This window comes from Prunus persica, chromosome G7, assembly GCF_000346465.2.
Source record: "Prunus persica cultivar Lovell chromosome G7, Prunus_persica_NCBIv2, whole genome shotgun sequence".
Lineage (NCBI taxonomy): Eukaryota > Viridiplantae > Streptophyta > Magnoliopsida > Rosales > Rosaceae > Prunus > Prunus persica.
The window spans coordinates 12,476,217-12,497,137 of NC_034015.1; the positions used below are offsets into that span (position 1 = coordinate 12,476,217).

Below are 20,921 nucleotides of genomic sequence, written 5' to 3' on the forward strand. Positions count from 1 at the left end.
ACGTACTCGTATCATCAATAGTATCTACGTGCATGAAAGCGTTCAGCCTCAGTGGTTTTACCACGCTCCATACCCCCAAGCATGATTGATGATAGTATTTTTCATTAACAGAATATCAAAATAAAATTTACTACATATCTTATATTTTTCTTCTTTTTTTTTTCTGATCATATATGTACTTTGTCGTGTATTTTATCGCTATGATTGACACATGTATAAAATAATAAATTGAATCGTATGTATTAGATATACAATTGGGAAACTATCAAAGGCAACCTTCTAGAATTGGTGGAAAATTTGGGTTTTCCATGGCCACTAATATATTTCTTTTTCTTAAATTGACATGCTTATTTATTTAATTTTCTATTGTTTTGGACTATAATTTTATCTTTTTGGTATGGCCCAAATCGACTGATTCAATTCAATTTTAATCGTTTTTTATAATTTGGTGTATTGGATTGAATTCCTAATTTCTAAAACTGACATGATTGGATCGAATGGCGGATTAGCTTGTAAGGATCCAATCCAATCTAGTTAGTTTCATGCTTATTTTGCTCATTAGGTAATGGAAAATGCTAGGATAATCATTTTTAAATACCAACTTGTGTACCATTTCTCTAATAGAGGGTGAGACTCATTGTATTGGTAGGCTCCACCTATATTAGAGACATAATACATAAATTAGTATTTAAAGATGGTCTCCTTAGCATGACCCTTAAGTAATTTTCATTAAGGAAGTTATAAACATTTTAAGTAATTTGATGAAGTTATGTTTAATATATTATAAAATTAAAATAATTTTCTCCAACATTTCATTTATATTTTACATTTAGGTCTATTAAAATGGTTGATTATATTAAACTTGACGATAAATGTTTCATATTCCATTATTATCTTTTTCTATTATGAAACCGATCATCCAATCCAACATTAATTTGATTTGATTAAATTGGATTTAAACCTCTAATGTGAACGAATTGGATTGAAAAAAATCATAATTCAATCTATATTGGAATCTGATGAGGATTGGTGAAATTGAATTGGTTTCGAACCAATAAACACCCATACCTGCTTGCATGAAAAACCGCCATGATTAAATAAAACCTAGCAAGAGAAAACATTATAGTATTTGAAGGGTTAAAATAATGATAATTAAGCTCTGGCTAAATTCCTAATTAATGACATCGACATAATGAAAGGCACGGGAAACAGAGAGCATCAAAAGTCAGAATCCAGATGCATGTGGTCAGTTGGTGTTTACTTTGCTTTCTGATTGTTAAAGATATTTCAAGAGGCTACAAGTCTTACTTGATTTCATCAGCATTTTCTGAAAGGACAAATATAAAGTTAGTGCATGTAGAGATTATAGGGTTGTCTTGCAATTCAACAACCTTTTTATTTTATTTTATTTAGTTTTAGCTTTCTTTCTTAGTCATCTGAATTCTGAACCATGTTTTTAAAAGTTATTTTGAGTGGTTGAATTAGTTAGTTGAGATCGTGTCATTATGCATTGATAATGTTTTTTTTTAAAATAGTCGTATAAGCGATATTCTAAATTATAAAGAAAAAGGATTTCTCACACGTATATATTAAGTCCTTAATTCAGAAAATAAACTTTAAATACGTACAAGATCTTTATATATCATCGATATTATAGAAACTTATGTTGAAGAATAACTAGCACATGAATTGAAAGAATTTCTCTTTTACAAAAGTATTTATTTTTTCTTAGACAGAAACTTTTCTCTTCATCTTAGCTATATGAAATGAGTATCCTTATACCTGTAGATTAATATTATTCAATTCTTGTGGTTGGCACCCAACATATGCTAAGTACTTAAATTGAAGCTTAAATTTTGAATTGAGATCCAGCTTATAATGGTGGAGCCAATTTGTTACGTATAACTACTTTTGGAGCCCACATATTTTAATCTATGGTGTAACTTGATCAATCATGATAATCATCATCTCTAGCTAACATGAGGCAATGATTCCTTTCAACTTGCAATCAACAACCAAAATCAAATCCCAAGTCCAAAGGTTTTTTTGTTTTTTGTTTAATACAAGTGATAGTTTCTCATACACACACAGCAACGATGTTATGAGAGTTCGAATATGAGGTCGCTGGTCTATAAGTCAAGAGCATTTTCTACTGAACTAGACCCAGTTGGCTTTATCTAAATCTTCAATTTGAATTATAAAATACAAAACCTATTTATTCATGCATCCGAGATTATAAATTCGATTTTTCCTCTCTCAACATCGTTTAAATTTTTTTTTTTTTTTTTTTTTAAAAACAACCCAATTTCGGTTGACATGAAAAAAACCTACCTGTTATCTCTAGGATTCTTTCTGGCTTCAAAGGTCTTCGATCCCTACCCAACCCATGAAGCAAAAAATGCACATGCAATCGAGTGTACATGTGACTCCTGTTGCACATGGAGTCAAAAAGCTTCAACACCAATTAATTAAAACTCCTTCACTTGCTCTATAAGAAACAGTCAACAATATTGGGTTGGATTTTTTATTTTTCATTTTTATTTTTTAAAAAAGGGGGATGGATTAATTTAGACGTTGACTCATATACATTGCTCACTAACCAAGCATGACATCATAAGCACATCAATTATCACCAGCAAAGAAATATTGAGCATGCCACCACCTAAAGTGATGTTCTTATAAGCACATGTTGGGTTCATGATTGTGACCAAAATCAAGATTTAGTGCTTTACTTTGCATAAATAGATACTTGGGAATTGTTGTAATTAGTTTGAAGAATCAAATCTTTCTAGGGGAGATGTTTTGATGTAAGAAAGAAGAATTGTTTTCCATTGCCCATTTTGCAGCATTTGGAAAAAGAATCTAGTGGATGTTGCATGTTGGATATAGAGTTCCAAATCCTCAAGCAAGAAACTTCTAAGTTTTTGGGTGTCAAATGGTTGCCTTTTCAACTTTGTTATGTTCCTAAAATCTAAAAGGAGTGATACAAACTAAGAAATGCTTGGATATATATGTTGGGTCAAGTCTTACATAGACATAGAGCCACTCAAGGCTCAACCACTTGAAAAATGTTGATGTTATAGCTGGTAAAATTTTTGGATTGGATTGGAGTGTCTTATACTACACTCTAATTAGACTTTTAATCTGAATCATTGATCAAGTAACCAATGAAAAATACGACATTCAACATGAATGAAGATAAAATAAGAAGAAAAAGTAACTAATCAAACCCTTTAAAAATATTCCCTACTTACGTTACACTTGATATGCACACTAAATCATTGTGTTGAAAACACAATTACAATATAGATCAAAATTGATAATGTCACGTTATAATTCGGACACATATTAAGAATAAGTTGAATTAACATATTTAGAGGCGATAAGTTAACATTTCGGGAAAGATAAGAACATCCTTAAGAAGAAAAGTGTTACCAAGTCAACCTAGAGACAAAGAGCATGCTATGCTGCACAACATAAAAAGCTAACAACACTCAAACAAACCAAATGGCATTAACAAAGCAACCACAAAAAGACAGTAGATTTGGGAAGAAATTCCAGTGCAAGATTGAGCCCCAAGTCAACATACGTCTTTTATACGGCATTATATGAAATACTTGTATTGGTATAGTGTATAGAGCTATAAACCCTACCATATGGTATAAACTATTAACCGTAGGTGGGAGAATTTAACCCAAGTAAACAAAAACAAACCCACCCAACCCAACCCAACCCAACCCAACGTTTTCTTCTATTCTACCATACAAACAAACAACACACAAATTCCTGAATTCAACCCTTCCCCGTACGCTCTCTCTCTAAAACCCACACACACTCTCTCTCTCTCTAAGAATTTCCACACCCAAAATAACGGCATATTCTCTTCTCTTTCTCCCCATCTCTCTCTTTTGCTCCCAACTTTTCTTGGAAAATCCTTCAAACCAAACCCAAAAAACCCTTCAAAATTATCAATTTTCCCGGGAACCAACCAGCACTTAGAGAAATTTTTGATTCAGATTAAGGGTTGTTTCTCTTAATTTTTTTTTGAAATTTTTTCTTTTGTGGGTGTCTGGGGACTGATTCAAAAGCATGGTGGTGAAGATGATGAGGTGGCGTCCATGGCCTCCTCTGACCACGAAGAAGTACGAAGTGGGGCTTGTGGTGCGGAGGCTGGAGGGCTGGGATCTGGTGCGGGAGGCTGCAGGTGGGGCCGAGCCACTGGAGAAAGAGGACAAGTGGACGGCGGAGATTATGTGGAAGGGATCGAAGGTCAAGGTCGGGGCCTTGAGCTCTCTCAGGCGTGCCATCGTCAAGAGGAACTTTACCAGAGAGGTCGAGGCTTCTTCCGAAAACGGCGTCATTCAGTGGGACGAGGAATTTCACAGCGTTTGCTCTTTCTCGGCTTACAAGGACAATGTGTTTCACCCTTGGGAGATCGTCTTCACTGTCTTCAATGTAAGTTCCAATTTTGGTTCTCATATTTCTCCTTCGATCTCTTTTGGGTCCCAATCATGTGATAATGTTCTAATTAGTGTGCAAAATTTAGTGGGTTTTTTTACTCTTCTTTCTTCTTTCTTTCAGCAATTGATAATGAAATTTGGTATAAAATTTTGATGGGATATGGAGGAATTTTGCTTTTCCTGTTCCTTTTTGGTTAAATTTGTTGTTTTAGAATTTCAGTTGTAAAAATCATATCCTTATGTGTGTTGTTTTAAAAAAAATAAAAATTATAATGTTATTTAGAGAATTTATTCTGAAAATAGCTTGAAAGTAGAGACCTAATTTTTGAAATTAAAATTAGATACTTATTGTATGTGCCTGCAACTCCTAATTTCTCTTTCAAAGCTGTTGTTGTCATTTGACTTCTTCTCCAGAGGATTTCTTTTAAATTTCCTTAAAATAAAATCATCTCCCTGTATAATCAAGGGTTGGATGGATTTGGTGGAGTTTTTTTTTTTTTTTTATGCTTTTAACAGGGTCAAATTTTGGCTGTTGGACTTTTTTGGAGGGTCATTGACTGGGGCGTTTTCACACTGAGACTTAGAGACAGAGTTAACAATAGATTGGGGCAGTGTTGTTGAAAATCATATATGATCGTCAAGGGGCTTTTTCAGCCCATAAGCTTTACAATCTATGAATAGTTGCTTTAATTACCCATTCCTCAAGGTCTTCGAATCACTGAAAGTTATTATCTGTCTTTGAATTCAACACCTCTATATTCAGAATTGCTTATTTTGTTATGGGTTTTATGCGATTTGGTGCTTGAAAGTAGATGTGTTTTGCAATAAATATTTCCTTAGCATGAATGAAATATATGGAATTAGAGTGGTGTTCAAATTTCTGTATCAATATCAGTTAATATTTTCTCATAGTTCTTTTCTTTTTTGGTAAACTCTATACCATTTTCTAGAGAACTGAGGTGCAATTCTAATACAGGGTTTGAATCAAGGGCCCAAAAATAAGGCTCCTGTTGTTGGAACAGCATCAGTGAACCTTGCTGAATTTGTTTCGGAAGCTGAACAGAAGGAGCTTCAGTTAAACATCCCCCTCATATCATCTGGTGGTGCTGCTGAGCCATGCCCCTCACTTTGTGTACGTTCCTCCCCATTATTTTCCAGTTATTCTTCCACTTGTGCTATCCTTTCTTGGTAGAAATTAGCTTGATCCTGCTGTTTCTTAATTTGCTGAAGTTTTAGAATTTCTGATCTCAAGTTCTGATAAACTTGCAGATATCACTCAGCTTATTGGAACTGAGAACTGCTCAAGAAATCACAGAGCCAGTGCAAAGATCACTCGTGCCTGTTCCATCACCGCCTCAGTCAGCAGAGACCATTTCGACAGAAAAAGATGAGCTTTCTGCTCTTAAAGCTGGGCTTAGAAAAGTAAAGATTTTTACTGAGTATGTGTCTGCTAGAAAAGCCAAAAAGCCCTGTCGTGAGGAGGATGGCAGTGAGGGTAGGTGCTCTGCCAGGAGTGAGGATGGTGAGTATAACTATCCTTTTGACTCTGATTCACTGGATGATTTTGAGGAAGGTGAATCAGAAGAGGTCAAAGAGGATTCCACTGTTAGGAAGTCATTCAGTTATGGCACACTGGCTCATGCAAATTATGCTGGAGGATCAATTTACTCCAATATGAGAATCAATGGTGAAGGTGAGGATTGGGTTTACTACAGCAATCGTAAATCGGATGTGGGGTGCTCACAAGCTGAGGATTCAACTGCATCAGTCTCTGAGTCCTCTACAAGTTCAAAGCGAGGCTTACTATCATGGAGGAAGAGAAAGCTGAGCTTCATTCGCTCCCCTAAAGCCAAAGGAGAACCGTTGTTAAAGAAGGCCTATGGTGAAGAAGGTGGTGATGACATTGATTTTGATCGTAGGCAGCTTAGCTCCGATGAATCCCTATCTCTCGGGGTAAGAATTCATTACTAATTGTTCGCGTTACCATGGTTTAAAAGATAAGATAGGTTGCATTGCCAATTTTTGACCATAACTAGTGGAAGCTTGCTTCCGAAGTTTGTTTATCGACTCAGGTTTTGGTTGTTAATTTGAATCCTGGGTTATTGAAACTTCTGTCTTAAAAACCCTTGTGAAATGCTTGTGCCAAGATCTTAATATGTCCGGGATATCAGAATTAGTTAATGAAGTAGTTGAACTTAGATAGAACTTCGTCTTTCCTACCAACCTTGAATCTAAAGTTTCTGAACCTAACTAAAGTACGAGACATATGTTGCTTGGATGATTTTCATGATCTTCTAAGCTCGTTTCCTTCCTAAATTTCTTTATAAATAAAGATTCTCAAGTTCTTATTACAAATAATGTCAAATTTTTTCGCAGTGGAACAAGACGGAGGAGGATTCATCTGCTAATCGGTCGTCAGTGTCTGAATTTGGAGATGATAATTTTGCCATAGGTAGTTGGGAGAACAAAGAAGTGACAAACCGTGATGGACACATGAAGCTTCAAACTGAGATCTTTTTTGCTTCTATCGATCAGCGAAGTGAGCGAGCAGCAGGCGAGAGTGCATGCACAGCTCTTGTGGCAGTAATTGCCAATTGGTTTCAGAATAACCGAGAGCTCATGCCCATAAAGTCCCAGTTTGATAGTCTGATTCGAGAAGGCTCATTAGAATGGAGGAATCTTTGTGAAAATGAGACCTATAGGGAGCGATTTCCCGACAAGCACTTTGATCTTGAAACAGTCCTTCAAGCCAAAATACGTCCTCTTTCTGTAGTTTCGGGGAAATCCTTTATTGGTTTTTTCCATCCTGAGGTAGTGGAAGAGGGACGATTTGACTTTTTACATGGTGCAATGTCCTTTGATAACATTTGGGATGAGATTAGCCGTGCTGGATCAGAATGTGCTAGCAATGGTGAACCTCAAGTTTATATTGTCAGCTGGAATGACCATTTCTTCATCCTCAAGGTGGAAGCAGAAGCTTATTACATCATTGATACACTAGGGGAGAGGCTCTATGAGGGATGCAACCAGGCGTATATCTTAAAGTTTGACAGCAGCACGATAATTTACAAGATGCAAAATATTGCAGAATCATCTGATGATAAAACAACCAGTGATCAGCCAATTGTGGCAGGAGCAGGTGAATACAAGAACCAGCAGGCCCAGCAAGCCGAGCAGGTCAATGAAAAGGAGGAAGGATCAACAGTAGAGGCTGAGATAACCAAGCCGGAGGAGCAGAAGGAGGAAGAGGAGGTTGTGTGTCGAGGGAAGGAGTCATGCAAAGAGTATATAAAGAGCTTTTTGGCTGCAATTCCAATAAGGGAATTGCAGGCAGATATCAAGAAAGGGCTAATGGCATCCACACCTCTTCATCACCGGTTACAGATTGAATTCCACTACACCCAGTTCTTAAAACTGTTGCCTACTACTCCGGTAGCAGAAGTGACGGCAAATGCTTCACAAAGTCCCGAACTTTCCACAACAGAGGTCGCTGCATAAGAGAACGTAAATTGTAGGAAGTGTGATTACTCTAACTGTATTGTTTTTTCCTTTGTTTTTTCCCTTCAACTGAGTGTTCTTAATGGGGACAGGGATTTAACCAATAGGAAAGTTGTCTTAAGCTTTTTGAGTGGCATGGGAGAGGTAAAGCTTGTATCCCTTTCTAATTTAGGCTGGAAATGAAAGTGTATGATTTAGGCTGGAAAGAAAGTGTATGATTTTAGGCTGGAAATGAAAGTGTGTGTTTCCACGGTTGGAGCTTTGTGCTTGTTAACCTAATTTTGTGGCATAGTCCTTAACTTTGACCGTTCTTTACATGACCCTGTACTTCATCTTTCATCTGACCGAGCTCTGACTTCTTAACCAATGTCATCAAACTCTTTATACACATCTCAAAATTCCCTTTCTATGGCTTTTAACTTTTGCAGACTGGTGTAGTGAAAATCCAACTATTCTGTTCTGCAGCTACTTTGTGATTCCAATTTCCCATATTATTTCTGATAGCTTTATGTCTACCTCTTACATTTGACAGATGGATTCTGGTTTTGTAAAAATATATTATATATAAAATTGATTTCAGATATTCCTTCTTCTCTTTTTGGTAAATCAGATATTCCATTCCCAAATTGGTGCATCTCATTAGCTGTAAAGATGCATGGGGAAACTTTTTCCTGAGAAAAAAAGAAAAGAAACAAAAAGATGGATTATGCCTTTCAAGTTTGGTCTACGAGGACATGAAAAGATTCTTCAAAACATGCACGCTGTCTTGAGGGAAAAGTTGAAGCCTGGAGTTTTTCCACCACTAGGGCACTACCTAAAAAACATAAACATTTAACTCTGCATATGGCATGTGGTGTTTGTTGTGAACTTGTGAGGGTTTTCTTTAGAATTTTGGCTCCTGTAGTGCACGTTCAGTATATACCAACCTCTAGGCTGTAGGTACAAGTTTCTGTCATGGTTTGGCTGAAATGCCATCTTATTTATTTTCTTTTTATCAACAAAAAGGGGATCCGAACATATGTTATCTAATCTGACATCCAGACATAACTAGAAATAATAATAGTAAATTCATGTTCGAATATGTGATCTAAATTAACGGTGTGATAAAATTAGGGATTAGATAGCATACCTTAAGAACATTATTCTTTTTAAAAGATTAAATGATTTTCTACTATAATCAGTAGATCTGATTTTACATTTTTCTTTTCTTTGTAGCCCTAATTGATTTTCATAATCCTTATCTGGCCTAATCTCAAACCACCTTCACATTTTATTTCCAACTTCTTTTCAGGCACGATGTTCCTTTGGATATTTTTCTCGAATTTAAATTTATTTCTTTCGGTAATTACCTTACTATGGTAGTGATGGTTTAGGTTGAGTATTTTTTTTTCACCTCTTCAAATGGGAATTTTTTTTGCTTAATGTAATGGAGGGTTCCATCAATTCAAGCCGGCTTTTGAGGGACTCGATTAAAGCAAACAAATAGACCAAGACATTTACCTTGTCAATGTCATTGTATTTGCAACACAAATCCAACTAAGCTTGAATGCAACAACTGAGAAAAAGTTAAAGAGCCATCAACATTATGAATAGGGTTGAATAATTTTTTAAATTTTCAATTCATTAAAGCAATTCTTGTCCGTACAGAAAAGCAAAAAAAAAAAAGAAAGAAAGAAAAGGATTTGCACATTAAAGTAGTAGATGTACAAAGCTTTAGTTTACTTCCAATCACTGTCTTGAGCCAGCCTTAAAACGACTTGACGTTGCAGCCTCTAAATATTGGGATGGATATATGGGCTTCTAAGTGAGTGCTGTTATAGGATTGGGCCCGGCTTGTTATGATTTTACAAGAATTCTATAGTAAGGGTCTTGTATGTGGCCCTAACGTCAGGTCCTATTTCTTAATCGTTAGATCAAATTAGTTAATTGTTTGACTAAATTGATTAGCTTGATCCAACGGTTAAGAGCCTTATATAGTAAGGGCCTTATATATGGCTCTTACGTAAGGTCCAATATCTTAATCGTTGGATCAAATTGGTTACCTGTTAGGTTTAGGGTTTAGAGGGAAAAGTGAGGGAGCTTCTATAATGAGGGGTAAAACCGTAAAAGTGAGGGGTTATAATGAGGGGGTTCAATCCAGTAGTCTAATAATAACTATGCGCTAGATCGGACAGCTATTAAGAAATCCTCATCACTTTTACCCATCATTATAGGTTCCTTGCTTTATTAATTGGATAGCTTTCAAGCCAATAGGTCTAGCCCAATGAAAAGAGCCTTGACTTGCAGACCAATAGTCTCAAGTTTAAACTTCTATAGCACCTTAACAGCGTGTGTGAGAAAAACCCCCTCCCCTATTATTGCTTGTATCAGAAAATTGGGTAGCTTCCAAACTTTCAAGATTCAACCATCCAAACCTAAACCATTTTCCAATCTACTAACTGGCACTTAGTTATCTCCACTTAATTAGAGCAGGTATTTGGTTTGATTCAATGCATACGAGTTTGGTACTGTATTTGATGCAAGTTTGATACTTACTTGCGGCTGGACCCATTACGAGGGGATTATCTAATTGTAAATACAACTTTGTAAACATAAATCATTTCCTATCTTCACCACCATGTCTTAACTATGCCCTAGCCCATGCAAGCATGGCCAAGAGTGTTATGTGGTAGACATTCGTTCAAACAACAGTTCACATAATTAATGATCCATATTTGATACCGTAGTCTAACATAACTTACATACTGCATACAATTTTTTTTCCCTTTGTGGGTATGAATAGATGAATTCATAGAAGCTAATGGTAGCAAAGAGGGCAAACCCCAACCAAGAAAGAAAAGACAACATAATTACACCTAACAACAACCTACTTGAACAGCAAAACAAAAGGAAGGAAACGAAACAAGGGCCCAAATCAACCAAGACCAGTAACCAAAAGAAACCATGTCATCATCAGCTAAGGGAATCTCCACTCATCAGCCACAACAAGGTTAGAAAAAATGAACTTGAAAGCAACAGAGCAAAGCCTACTTGTCACGGTGGAGATGATACACCGAAGAGAACATTTAAATATACGATACTAGACTGTTTGACAAGAGAACATTTCACTTAATTAGAATATCAAGCCGGTACAAATACTAGCCAACTAACACAGGTTATTTGTAATCTAACAGTAAACTTCATAATCTTGAGTCCCAAGATGCAGTGGTAGGCTGGCTTGCTCTTATATTTTCTCTTCTTGCCCATCAAAATACAAAAAAATTAAAACAAGGGAAAGATGCCTTGGCACTTTTAACATAAAGTTGTTGGCGTGAATGCTTCATTATCATGAGCCCCACAGCATCCTTTAGTACCTAAACTTTTCCATATCAATGAGTGACTTTTATCTAAATTTTAGGAAGAGCCATGTGCATGGCCTTCGATTGCCCATCATTTCAAAACTTTCATCTGACCACAAGAAGTTCCATTAATCTACTTGCAACCTGAGGAGAAAATTAGCATAAACAAAGTCCTCTCACTTGACCAAAAACCTCAAGAACTCATTCGAAATAAATGGAAATGGAAGCTTTCTTCAAGCCTCAAAATTCCATGTTCAGTTCCAAACTATGCAAAAACAGAAGAGTCAGGATTATAAATATAACAATTTAACATGGTTGTGGGACCACAACAATACTACTTAGTACTCTACTATATATGTCAGAGATTCTTACAGCTGAAATTCTACAACATCAGATTGTTAGTTCTTCATATTTCAGACAAGCTAATGCATCACAGATACTAAGCATTTTACAACCCGAAACGTAATAACATCGAAACAGGAAAGCTAGTTGAGTTTTTCAGCAGCAGATGGAGCACTTAACTAAACCATTTTCATTGCACTCGGGACATCTAATGTGCAGCTCATCAGTCTCATCAAGATCACTGTCTTTGAAGACTCTGCGACTGCCATTGCAGTTGAAGCACACCACAAAACGCATGTTGGCACAGCCGGTGCATGGGGAGTTAGATAGGTCTATTGGGATTCCTTTTAGGAGCTTCTTCAGCTTCCCTTGCTCATGAAGCCCTATTACTTCATCAGCTCCTCCAATGTATCTTCCCTTGATGAAAAGCCTTGGAGGGATCACTCTACCACCAAATATCCTCCACAACTCTTCCCTGAATCCCATGTGCATCGAAACGTCCCTCTCATGCACCGATACTTTGAAGCTTTCCAGCAAAAACCGGATAGCCTTGCATGCCTCAAACGTTTTTCTGACACCTGTCAAGCTTGTTGAGTAGAGAATGACAGAATTGCCTCCTCCTGGTGGACACTTCTCCTCAAAATCTGATAAAGATGGATGTTGTTCCTCCTCCTCATCCTTTGCTTCATGAAAAATTTCATGCTCCAAATCGATGTGAGACAAGACCATATCCCCCGAGCTATCATTGGAAGGCACTGTCTCTGTGGACTTCATGGAGGGTGGTATAACAATATTCTCCTTGTGGCCAACATTGAAATCGAATTCCATATCTTCATCTTTGAGCTCTTCTTCATCATTGTGAACTCGCAGAGACAGTGTTTGATGGTTGTGATTGAAGAACTTTTCTGTGGGGTTCAGCTGAAAGAGCAGGCCATTTGTGAAGGTGCCAATTGTTGGGATGGACTTCAATTTCTTGAGAAATTTTCCTCTCACTCCTTTCATCTCTTTGCTTTGTTTAGTTCATGGAATGGCATGTGATCACATTCAGATAAAGAGAGGGGAGAAAGAAAGAGTGTATTTGAGTGAAAATGACTGGTCAGGAGATTGGAGGTCCAGAGGAGGATGACATTTTCTCTTTTGTCTTCCAGTGGCTCTCCAAAGTGAAAACTGAGAAAAGTTGGGTGTTGGACGCTTTTTAGTGTTTAGGTGGGGGCTGTTTCTTAGAGCTAATTGACCCGTTACCAAATACCATTCATGATTTAAGTGGTATGATTGTAATTAATTCCATCACATAATTACTAGATCAAATGACTGAAATGTCCCCTTATGATCATTGAAATGCGGTGGTCATGCTTTATTTTTATTTTTTGGATACAAGCGATATCAGGGAAGGAGAAATCGAACCTAGAATTTTGAGTGTACGAGTATATGTTTCTAACCACTTGAGCTATAAATCCCTTACAATGTGGTTATGTCTTTCGTATGTCCGAGGGACAAGAGTTAATTCCGGGGAGACAGTGAGGTGTGCCCATTAGACCATGATTCAATCTCAAGCGAGCAAAAAGCTCTGCTTTTTCTTTTTTCCTCTTTCCATCAGCTGGGCTTTGGAACCCTCGAGATGACAAATTAAGTGACTTTTTGTACCCGCAATCACCACCCAACCATCACGGCCATCATGTTGCAAGATGAAGTCAAAACTCAAAAGCTTCTACACTCGCACAAAACCCTCCAAAAATTGTGTTATTATAGCAGTAAGCAGCAAGAATATCCTCAACCACAAGGTTTAGTTTGCTTGCATAAAGCATGCGTTAATTGTGGGTGCACCAAATCTTGGGCACTATATCTTTCTATGCCGATTTTGTAAGGGTAAGTTATAGCGCGGTGGTTCTATCATTTGATATCAGACAGGTAGTTGTTGGGGATGGGGTCTCTTGGGTTGGGACGCTACCTATATAAAGCATAATCCGTAGAGTCCACGCAGTTGGCAATGATGGGCCACCGTGACTGGCGGCTTGCAATTCAGTTCTTTTTTCGGGATCAAAAGAAGAGTGAAGATTCGAACTTGAGACTTGAGACCTCTATTAATGTTTAGCGGGAAAAAATACCACCAACAGGATCATTGATTCATGGTCATCAACTATTTCTATGTGGTGTATGAAACAGTTTCTTCTACCCACAAATGTAGTCTATAATCAATTCATGGATGGAAGCACAAATTTCTGTATGAAGTAAGGCTTAGGCACTCTGGAGCTACACTTGACTCGGTGTGAGCCAGCACCATGGGCTAAAGATTGCACGTGCCTTGCACCTGCTTGTTATATGATTTAACAATTTTATTGTTCTTTATGGTTTTTCCTAGCCGAGCCAAAAATTTATTGTCATCCTAGGATTACACTTGATGGCATGAAATATAACAATACCTCATATTTAAATTCCTGTTCCATAACTTCCAATAGTCTTAACAAGTAGATGGAATGACAATAATTTACACATCACAACGTACCAGCAAATTTGAAGTATAAGTATGGACCTGGATAATTCTTCTTACATGCTAAATAATGTAGTTTCGATAGATATACCAAAATACCAACATTTGATGCACTTAACTATCAGCCACGGATGAATCGGATGATGCAAACCCGATGTCAAAATCAAAGGCAATGCATGTCAGTTCATGTTTGTTTCCGTCGTACAACCTCATTTTAAGAGAGTATGAACCCTGCATGTCCCAAACTTGGTCAGAATACAAGACGTAGCAGAAGAACACGAATATAAACATCACAAAAGAAAACTGCTGATAAGAGGGAGGACATAATGACAGTGGCAATTATAATGGGGACGGTGTAATTGCAAAAGCAATTTGAGAATCGAATAGGAAACAAATCAAACACAACACAGCAGCAATTTGAATAATGACGCCGAATGACGTATAATCCAAATGCAGATTATTAGAGTATTCAAAAGTTGAAGTTTTACCACGAGCAAAACAAGAGGGATGATCCTAGTAATTTTTTAATCATAGGAATGTCTAATATTTGGAGCTTGAGATTCAATACAATTCAAATCTCAAATTTCATATGCAACATTCAATTAACATATCTACGATAAGTAAGCGAAACCTGAAAAAAAAAAAAAAAAAAAAAAGGTCGAAAGCGAAACCTGAATTTAAAATGCCCAAATACAGACTGAAAATGGCAAGTAACAGCAAAAGGCAAAGCACTTGGTTTCAGAAAAAGCACACTTCTTAGACAACTTAAGAAGATGACTATTACATGCTACTAATTACAAACTAACTGCAAGCAATGAGTTCACCTACAGCTCATAGAATTGGTGCAAGGAAATTTTGTTTGTTGAAGAATATACCAATAAGTTTTTTAGCTTGGCTATAAAGAAGTAGGTGCAATGCTGGACATGCAGAGAAAGAGGGGAAGAGATATTGTAATGCTAGAAGCCTAGAAGAAGAACAAGAATTTTGATCACAGCAGTGATGATCGATAACCTTGCTAGGTTTTATGTCCTCTTGGCACTACACAGAATAAGCACGAGAAAGAAGATTGGAAAACAGCAACACTTTTCAAACATGCATTCAATAAAGTGATCCATTGTGCACCATGGTCATGGACAGTGAAATTGCACCAATGTGATTACTTAGAATAATGCATTCGGCTGTCTTCATTCACTTTGTAATGTGGCTATCTAACATTTAATATAAACTATTTCATTGTATTCACAACATGTGGGCGGGATCACCTTAAATTTGTATTGGATTATTTGGAAACTAAAAATTAAACTCAGTGCCTTATTCAAGTTTGTAGAGACAACTCACTAGAAACACTGAAAAACTTAAATCATACAAGTTTATTAGGCAAGGACTTACAGGTGGAGTATATCCAGGCAAATCTTGCGAGTGAGCAATCACGAAATCACCAGTTGAAACAGGGCAAGATGTTTCTGAGCAAAGGTCATGAGTCTCACTGTGGATGTGCCAACCAAAGTATGAAACCTCAATCACCAATTTTCCTCCAGAGATTGATTCACCTGTTAGCAGAACATATAGAACTCCAGTCAAAACTAAACTCCCCAAGCTCTTCGAATGATATTGGATTATCCGAGTGGTTTTTGTGCTTATCTAAAATTAAATGAAAAAAAAAGAGCCACTCAAAAAGTTAAATGTTGGACTGAAGTAGAACCTGTAGTTGCAGAAATGCTGAAGCTGGCAGGCTTGCCTCTCGCCACAGGGTAAGGAATTATCTCGACTGCCTTGACCTTGACATCATAGTCAGCCTTCTTATCTGAACATATTCCAAAAACCCGCTTAAGTTCCATTGAACCAAAAGCAGTGCAACAAGCAACAAAGAAACCATAATAAAATACGACACTGAAACACCATTTGTTTGAATACATGCATACATCCGATACCAAAATTTCCTAAAGAGAAACAACATTCAGATATATATATTTTTCTTGTCTTGGAAAATAAATACTACGAAAATTGCAAAATTCAACTTTGACTACGCAATATCAAAGATTTCTTCATGTTGTGTTTGTGTCAAAATAAACAGAGCCCAAATCGAATTTGACTTCAAACAATCAGTTAAAATGCGGTAAAAAAAGTAATGATTTTCTCGGGAATCAAACAGATAAGTAAAAGCTTAATCTGCAAGCAAAGTATCATACTTTAATAAAATTTATGAAAGGAAAAGAGCCAAGGATTAGAGAGACGAACCGCAGTAGTTAACATCTTTGGCTTGGATGAGAGGTAGAACGAGACATAGAGATACAAGTAGGGAAGCGATCAGCTTGAACTGAGCCATATCTTCACGGATTGCTTTCCTCGATTCAAAAATAAACAATATTATCCGAAAAAAACCTGTGAGAAATTTAGGGTTTATAAAAACCAGAAGACAGAGAGACAGAGAGAGAAAGACAGGTTTTTTGTTCCGTGAGAAAAAGGATTGAAGGTAGATGAGAAGAAGAAGAAGTCTGAAGATGAGCGACGACTTATCGGTTGGGGACAGAGGAACGTTAGGTGGAACGAAGTAAGACTTTTCTTATTTATGGGTTTCTCCGCTGGCACCGACTTATTTAAAAACTTCCATAAATTACTTTACTAATTTACTATTGACGTAAGTAAATAATAAAATTAAACAAATTTACCTTTATATAATGAGGCCCGGCCCTGGGATGTTGTGGGTAGTGTGCCAGTCGCACTGTAGCACATGGCCTTCAAAATGATAAGAGCGGCCCAGTATATAATAGTTTCATTCAAGGTTTACTTGGGAGTGATTTTGAATAGGGCAACAATCACTTCTATGAATAATCACCTAATGAGCTTGTTTGTGACTGTTCCTCTAGAAATCACTTATGCTCATAAACGCTTCTTAGTAAAAGCTCTTTTCCAGTAAATACTTAGAAGTGCTTTCAAAACCCACAACCCTTCTTACCCTAACGTACCTTTGCACATAAAGCAAATCGCCTTCAAGATTCGAATATGTCCACGACATTCGAATTGTAGCCATACCAACAATTCGAAGCCTCTTTCTCCATTCTATGATTTGAACTTGCTTCTTGATCTTCTTCTTTGCAATGTTATGTGAGAATTTTTGTATTGAATTGATGTTGGGTTAAAGGGGGCAACGACTTGGAAACCTTGGAATGCATTCTAAAGATGAGCTAGTTTTCTCTTTTCAAAAATGCCTTTCACGCGAACTAATTGGATTGTGCAGTCAACATTAGTGGTGAGCTTCACAATTGCCACATCATCATTTAACGTCTGACTAGATGGTCAATCTAACAGACTGTGTGAATAGATTAGATCGTAAACATTGGGTATCAAATTGGTAAAATTGAAACCTCAAGACCCATTTCAATATTGCACCTAAATTTCGAGGGACTAAAATGTCGTTTGTCCTATTATAAGATGTAATTATCCATTGGTTCAGCAACCGAAATTGTTTCTAAAAAAATTAAAACTTAATTAAGCGAATAAATAGTGTACATAATTTACCCAAATCATGGTAAATTTAAACATCATAGCTGGTATTGACTATGAAACTATGATCTAGAAATTAATAAAATTTTGATCTTTGTTTTGTTATTTGACAATGTACAATTTCAAGTCTTCAATCTTGCTGGCGAACTGTTAATAATGTAAAGATTTGAAAGTAACTGCTTATCAATTGGTCATTAGGCGAGCTGAAAGTATTGGGCTTTGAAAGTAATTTTAAGGCCTTATTCGTTTTGAGACTTCCAAAGAAATCTGTTTGGTCTCAAGCTGTCGCCGCCTCCATCTTCTGAACCCAAGCTAAACCTCAGTCTTCCGACGACGACGACAACGACAGCGGTGGTCTATCTTAAAGTGGTAAGCCCCAGTCGCTTACTCTCACACCCAAACATGTATATGTAGGAATTTTAATGCTCACCAAGATTCATTTCAGATTTTGTTTTTCACCCCGCCTCCTGTCTCTCTCTCTCTCTCACTGGCTCTGGTTTTCCATCGGTATGAAAACTTCTGAAAAGTTCTATAGTTTTGATGTTATTTCTTTGTTTTTGACCGTTTTAATGCGTTGATGTTTCCGATTTAGGGATTTTGGACTGTTTGAATTTGATTCATGTCATTCACCTTTCTGTTTTTTCATCTGGGTTTTTTTTTGGGTATGTTTGATAGTCCTGTTTTATTGAAAATTCAATGGATGAAGGAAATTATTATGGAAATGAAAAAACCCTTTGACTCACACGCAGTAATTTGGACTGTGTTGTGTTGTGAGACTGCTGCTGCCATCTTTCCTGCAACTTAGCCTTATGATAAAAACATATCCATTTCTCTCGTATTGTGAGCTTGGTATTGACATGTTGATGTATGGTTATATGAAATATGGTTTGTTTCCAGTTGTTTCTCATTGCATTGATGATTGTAGTATTGTTTCCTTTATTCCCAAGTGTAGGCTACACATATCGAATAGTGTGGATGTAAAATGTTTATGAGTTATTTTTATTTTTATTTTTTTCATAACCTATATATAGTTGCTTTCGAGCATAGGTTATGATAAATAAGCCTGAATTTGTGTGAGATCCACAAAATTGTTAATTCTTCTGTTTCCAGAATGCTTACTGGGTGGGTGTTTTCAGGGGCATTTACTCAGATGGAAGCCAAATTTTTTCGCTTTCTTAAGATTGTGGGTGTGGGCTACAAAGCCAGGGCTGAAGCTGAAGGACGCCTGTTGCTTCTGAAATTGGGTTACAGTCATGAGGTTGAGTTGACCGTTCCCCCTGCTGTTCGTGTTTTCTGCTTCAAGAACAATGTCGTTTGCTGCACTGGAATTGATAAAGATAGGGTGCACCAGTTTGCTGCTTCCGTGCGTAGTTGTAAGCCACCTGAAGTTTACAAAGGCAAGGGTATAATGTACGTTGATGAAGTTATTAAGAAGAAGCAAGGAAAGAAGTCTAAGTGATTGGATGTCTCAAAGCTTATCTATCGCTGGAAGTTGGTAATCTTTCTTTTTGCATTCTGGTTGTAATCAGAAAATAACAGTAGTCTGGGGTTTTCTTTCAAACTATTGTCTTTTTAATATGGGTTTCTAAGTTGATCCCTTATCCTCATTTAGGTTTCATAGTCTGTACTTTTGGGGCTTTCCTGAATGGAGTTCAGGTTTCTCCTACTTCGGAACCATAGTGGAGATAAAGTTAACCTCAGAACACATTAAATTTTAGATGTTAAACTGAAGGATTCACTGTTGATTATTCTTGGACAGGACTAGCCTATGATTTAAGAATCATGGCTTTAAAATTGCATGTCTGCTGTAATTGTTGTCAACTGGTAAGGAATGAGGTGGATGAAGGTCTAAAATTCTTATTTCTGTTGAGGGACAATAATAATTGTTGTAATGTGTACATGTATACGTTCTGAAAATATTGAAGTTACAATTTCTGTTATAAATTTGCATCACAACTCTGATCATTTGTCGAACAGTGACTCATTGACTAAATATGAGTCCGTTGTGTACAAAGACACACCACATGTCCTTATTTAAATGGAAAATTTGCTTGAAACTCTCGTGGTTCCGTGTAGCTAGAATCAATACTTGGATAATTGTTTGAGTACTATTTCTTGGTATTATTAAAAAATATTTGAAAATTTGTTTTGGCCATTTTTGGTTTTATTATGTTTATTTGGGGTTTTATATCCTCATTTGTTCCTGGGAATTGGGTGATTTGCTTCTAAGACTGAAAACGATGTCGTTTTGGATTTTGGAGATGTGAGATGAAGATGGTTGATTAAATGTAATGGTATATGGAAGATGGTTTCACTCTCTCTCTTTCTTTTTTTCTTACTTGGAGTAGCTTGATGGTGCTAGAGGGAAGAAAACTATTTCATGGTTATCATTTTTTCAACTGGAAAATAATTGGGACTACTGCAACTTTTTCCTTTTGATAAGAATCTATGTGGTTAATTATTCATTTCTTTTGTTATGTAAGTTGACTGATTCTTTTGTTGATTCTGCTGGTGTGGAGGTATAGGATGGTGATGCTTGATTTCCTTTTGATGGTTTGTATCTGGTTTTCAAACAAAATGGGTGATTTTGGATTCTGGGTATTTTGGTCTTTGAGTTATCATTGAAAATGGTAATGGTGTGTCGTGTTTTGGTTTTGGGTGATAGTCTGGTAGAGTTTGTATACTTGGTGAAAATTGAAGAATCTGAACAATAATTAGGTATGGGTTTGGCTCCGTTAACTAAAAAAAAGTTTAATCCACAAACATATCTAAGCAGTGACTGAGATTAGAATTTTTTAAAACTAATTCTTACTACAAATCCTTATTTGAGAAGGTTCCATAAAGTATTTTGTATAACTTTTTGATGCTTGAGCATTTTGTTTGTGTTCAAATTCGAAGGATGACATCTAATTTATAAAACAATAAAAATTAAAGATTCAATGAATAAAAGTTCAGATTTTTTTTAACTTTCCTATTTGTGATCAATGAGCTACACATTTGAACTGTTGTTTCTTATGTCTTACCCTTTTCAACCCCCATTGTTTCTCATTGCCTAACTCTTTTTGTCCCCAATTTTTCTCAAGGAAAATTCTTGGTTCCGCACATGCAAGGATGCGTTCCACTTTACATGCAACTAACAATCTGGACATACGTGCATAAGTTTTTATTGATGAGTCAATTTTGTATGTGTCAGATTGTGATTGTGATTTAAGGGTGAATGACTTTTACCAGTAAGCATTAAGGCTTCAGTTATAAAACCTTATAAAAAAATATACCTTTTTCTTTTTTAAA

General features: G+C 36.5%; 4 protein-coding genes across 6 annotated transcripts; 2 read left to right on the plus strand and 2 right to left on the minus strand.

Moving 5' to 3' along the window:
• Window positions 3,734-8,232, plus strand: LOC18769874. Its single transcript, XM_007204815.2, has 4 exons — window positions 3,734-4,455; window positions 5,437-5,592; window positions 5,730-6,413; window positions 6,837-8,232. The coding sequence occupies exons 1-4, from the start codon at window positions 4,090-4,092 to the stop codon at window positions 7,956-7,958; spliced, it is 2,328 nt and encodes a 775-aa protein (XP_007204877.1). The 5' UTR covers window positions 3,734-4,089; the 3' UTR covers window positions 7,959-8,232.
• LOC18771877 (uncharacterized protein At5g39865) lies at window positions 11,565-13,281 on the minus strand. Its single transcript, XM_007203598.2, has one exon. It carries the CDS (start codon window positions 12,638-12,640, stop codon window positions 11,795-11,797), a length of 846 nt encoding a protein of 281 aa, XP_007203660.1. The 5' UTR covers window positions 12,641-13,281; the 3' UTR covers window positions 11,565-11,794.
• Window positions 14,038-16,692, minus strand: LOC18770692 (putative phosphatidylglycerol/phosphatidylinositol transfer protein DDB_G0282179). Its single transcript, XM_007202647.2, has 4 exons — window positions 16,365-16,692; window positions 15,829-15,930; window positions 15,516-15,676; window positions 14,038-14,357 (listed from the first exon to the last, which is right to left on the minus strand). Exons 1-4 carry the CDS (start codon window positions 16,450-16,452, stop codon window positions 14,241-14,243), a joined length of 468 nt encoding a protein of 155 aa, XP_007202709.1. The 5' UTR covers window positions 16,453-16,692; the 3' UTR covers window positions 14,038-14,240.
• On the plus strand, window positions 17,841-19,574 carry LOC18769749 (60S ribosomal protein L6, mitochondrial). 3 transcript variants are annotated; one of them, XM_020569427.1, is made up of 3 exons: window positions 17,841-17,999; window positions 18,076-18,137; window positions 18,767-19,574. In XM_020569427.1, the coding sequence occupies exon 3, from the start codon at window positions 18,781-18,783 to the stop codon at window positions 19,087-19,089; it is 309 nt and encodes a 102-aa protein (XP_020425016.1). In that variant the 5' UTR covers window positions 17,841-17,999; window positions 18,076-18,137; window positions 18,767-18,780; the 3' UTR covers window positions 19,090-19,574. The 3 variants fall into 3 exon arrangements, with proteins under 3 accessions (XP_020425016.1, XP_020425017.1, XP_007202740.1); XM_020569428.1 differs by lacking the exon at window positions 18,076-18,137 and having other exon boundaries at window positions 18,767-19,125; window positions 19,243-19,574; XM_007202678.2 differs by lacking the exon at window positions 18,076-18,137 and having other exon boundaries at window positions 17,842-17,999.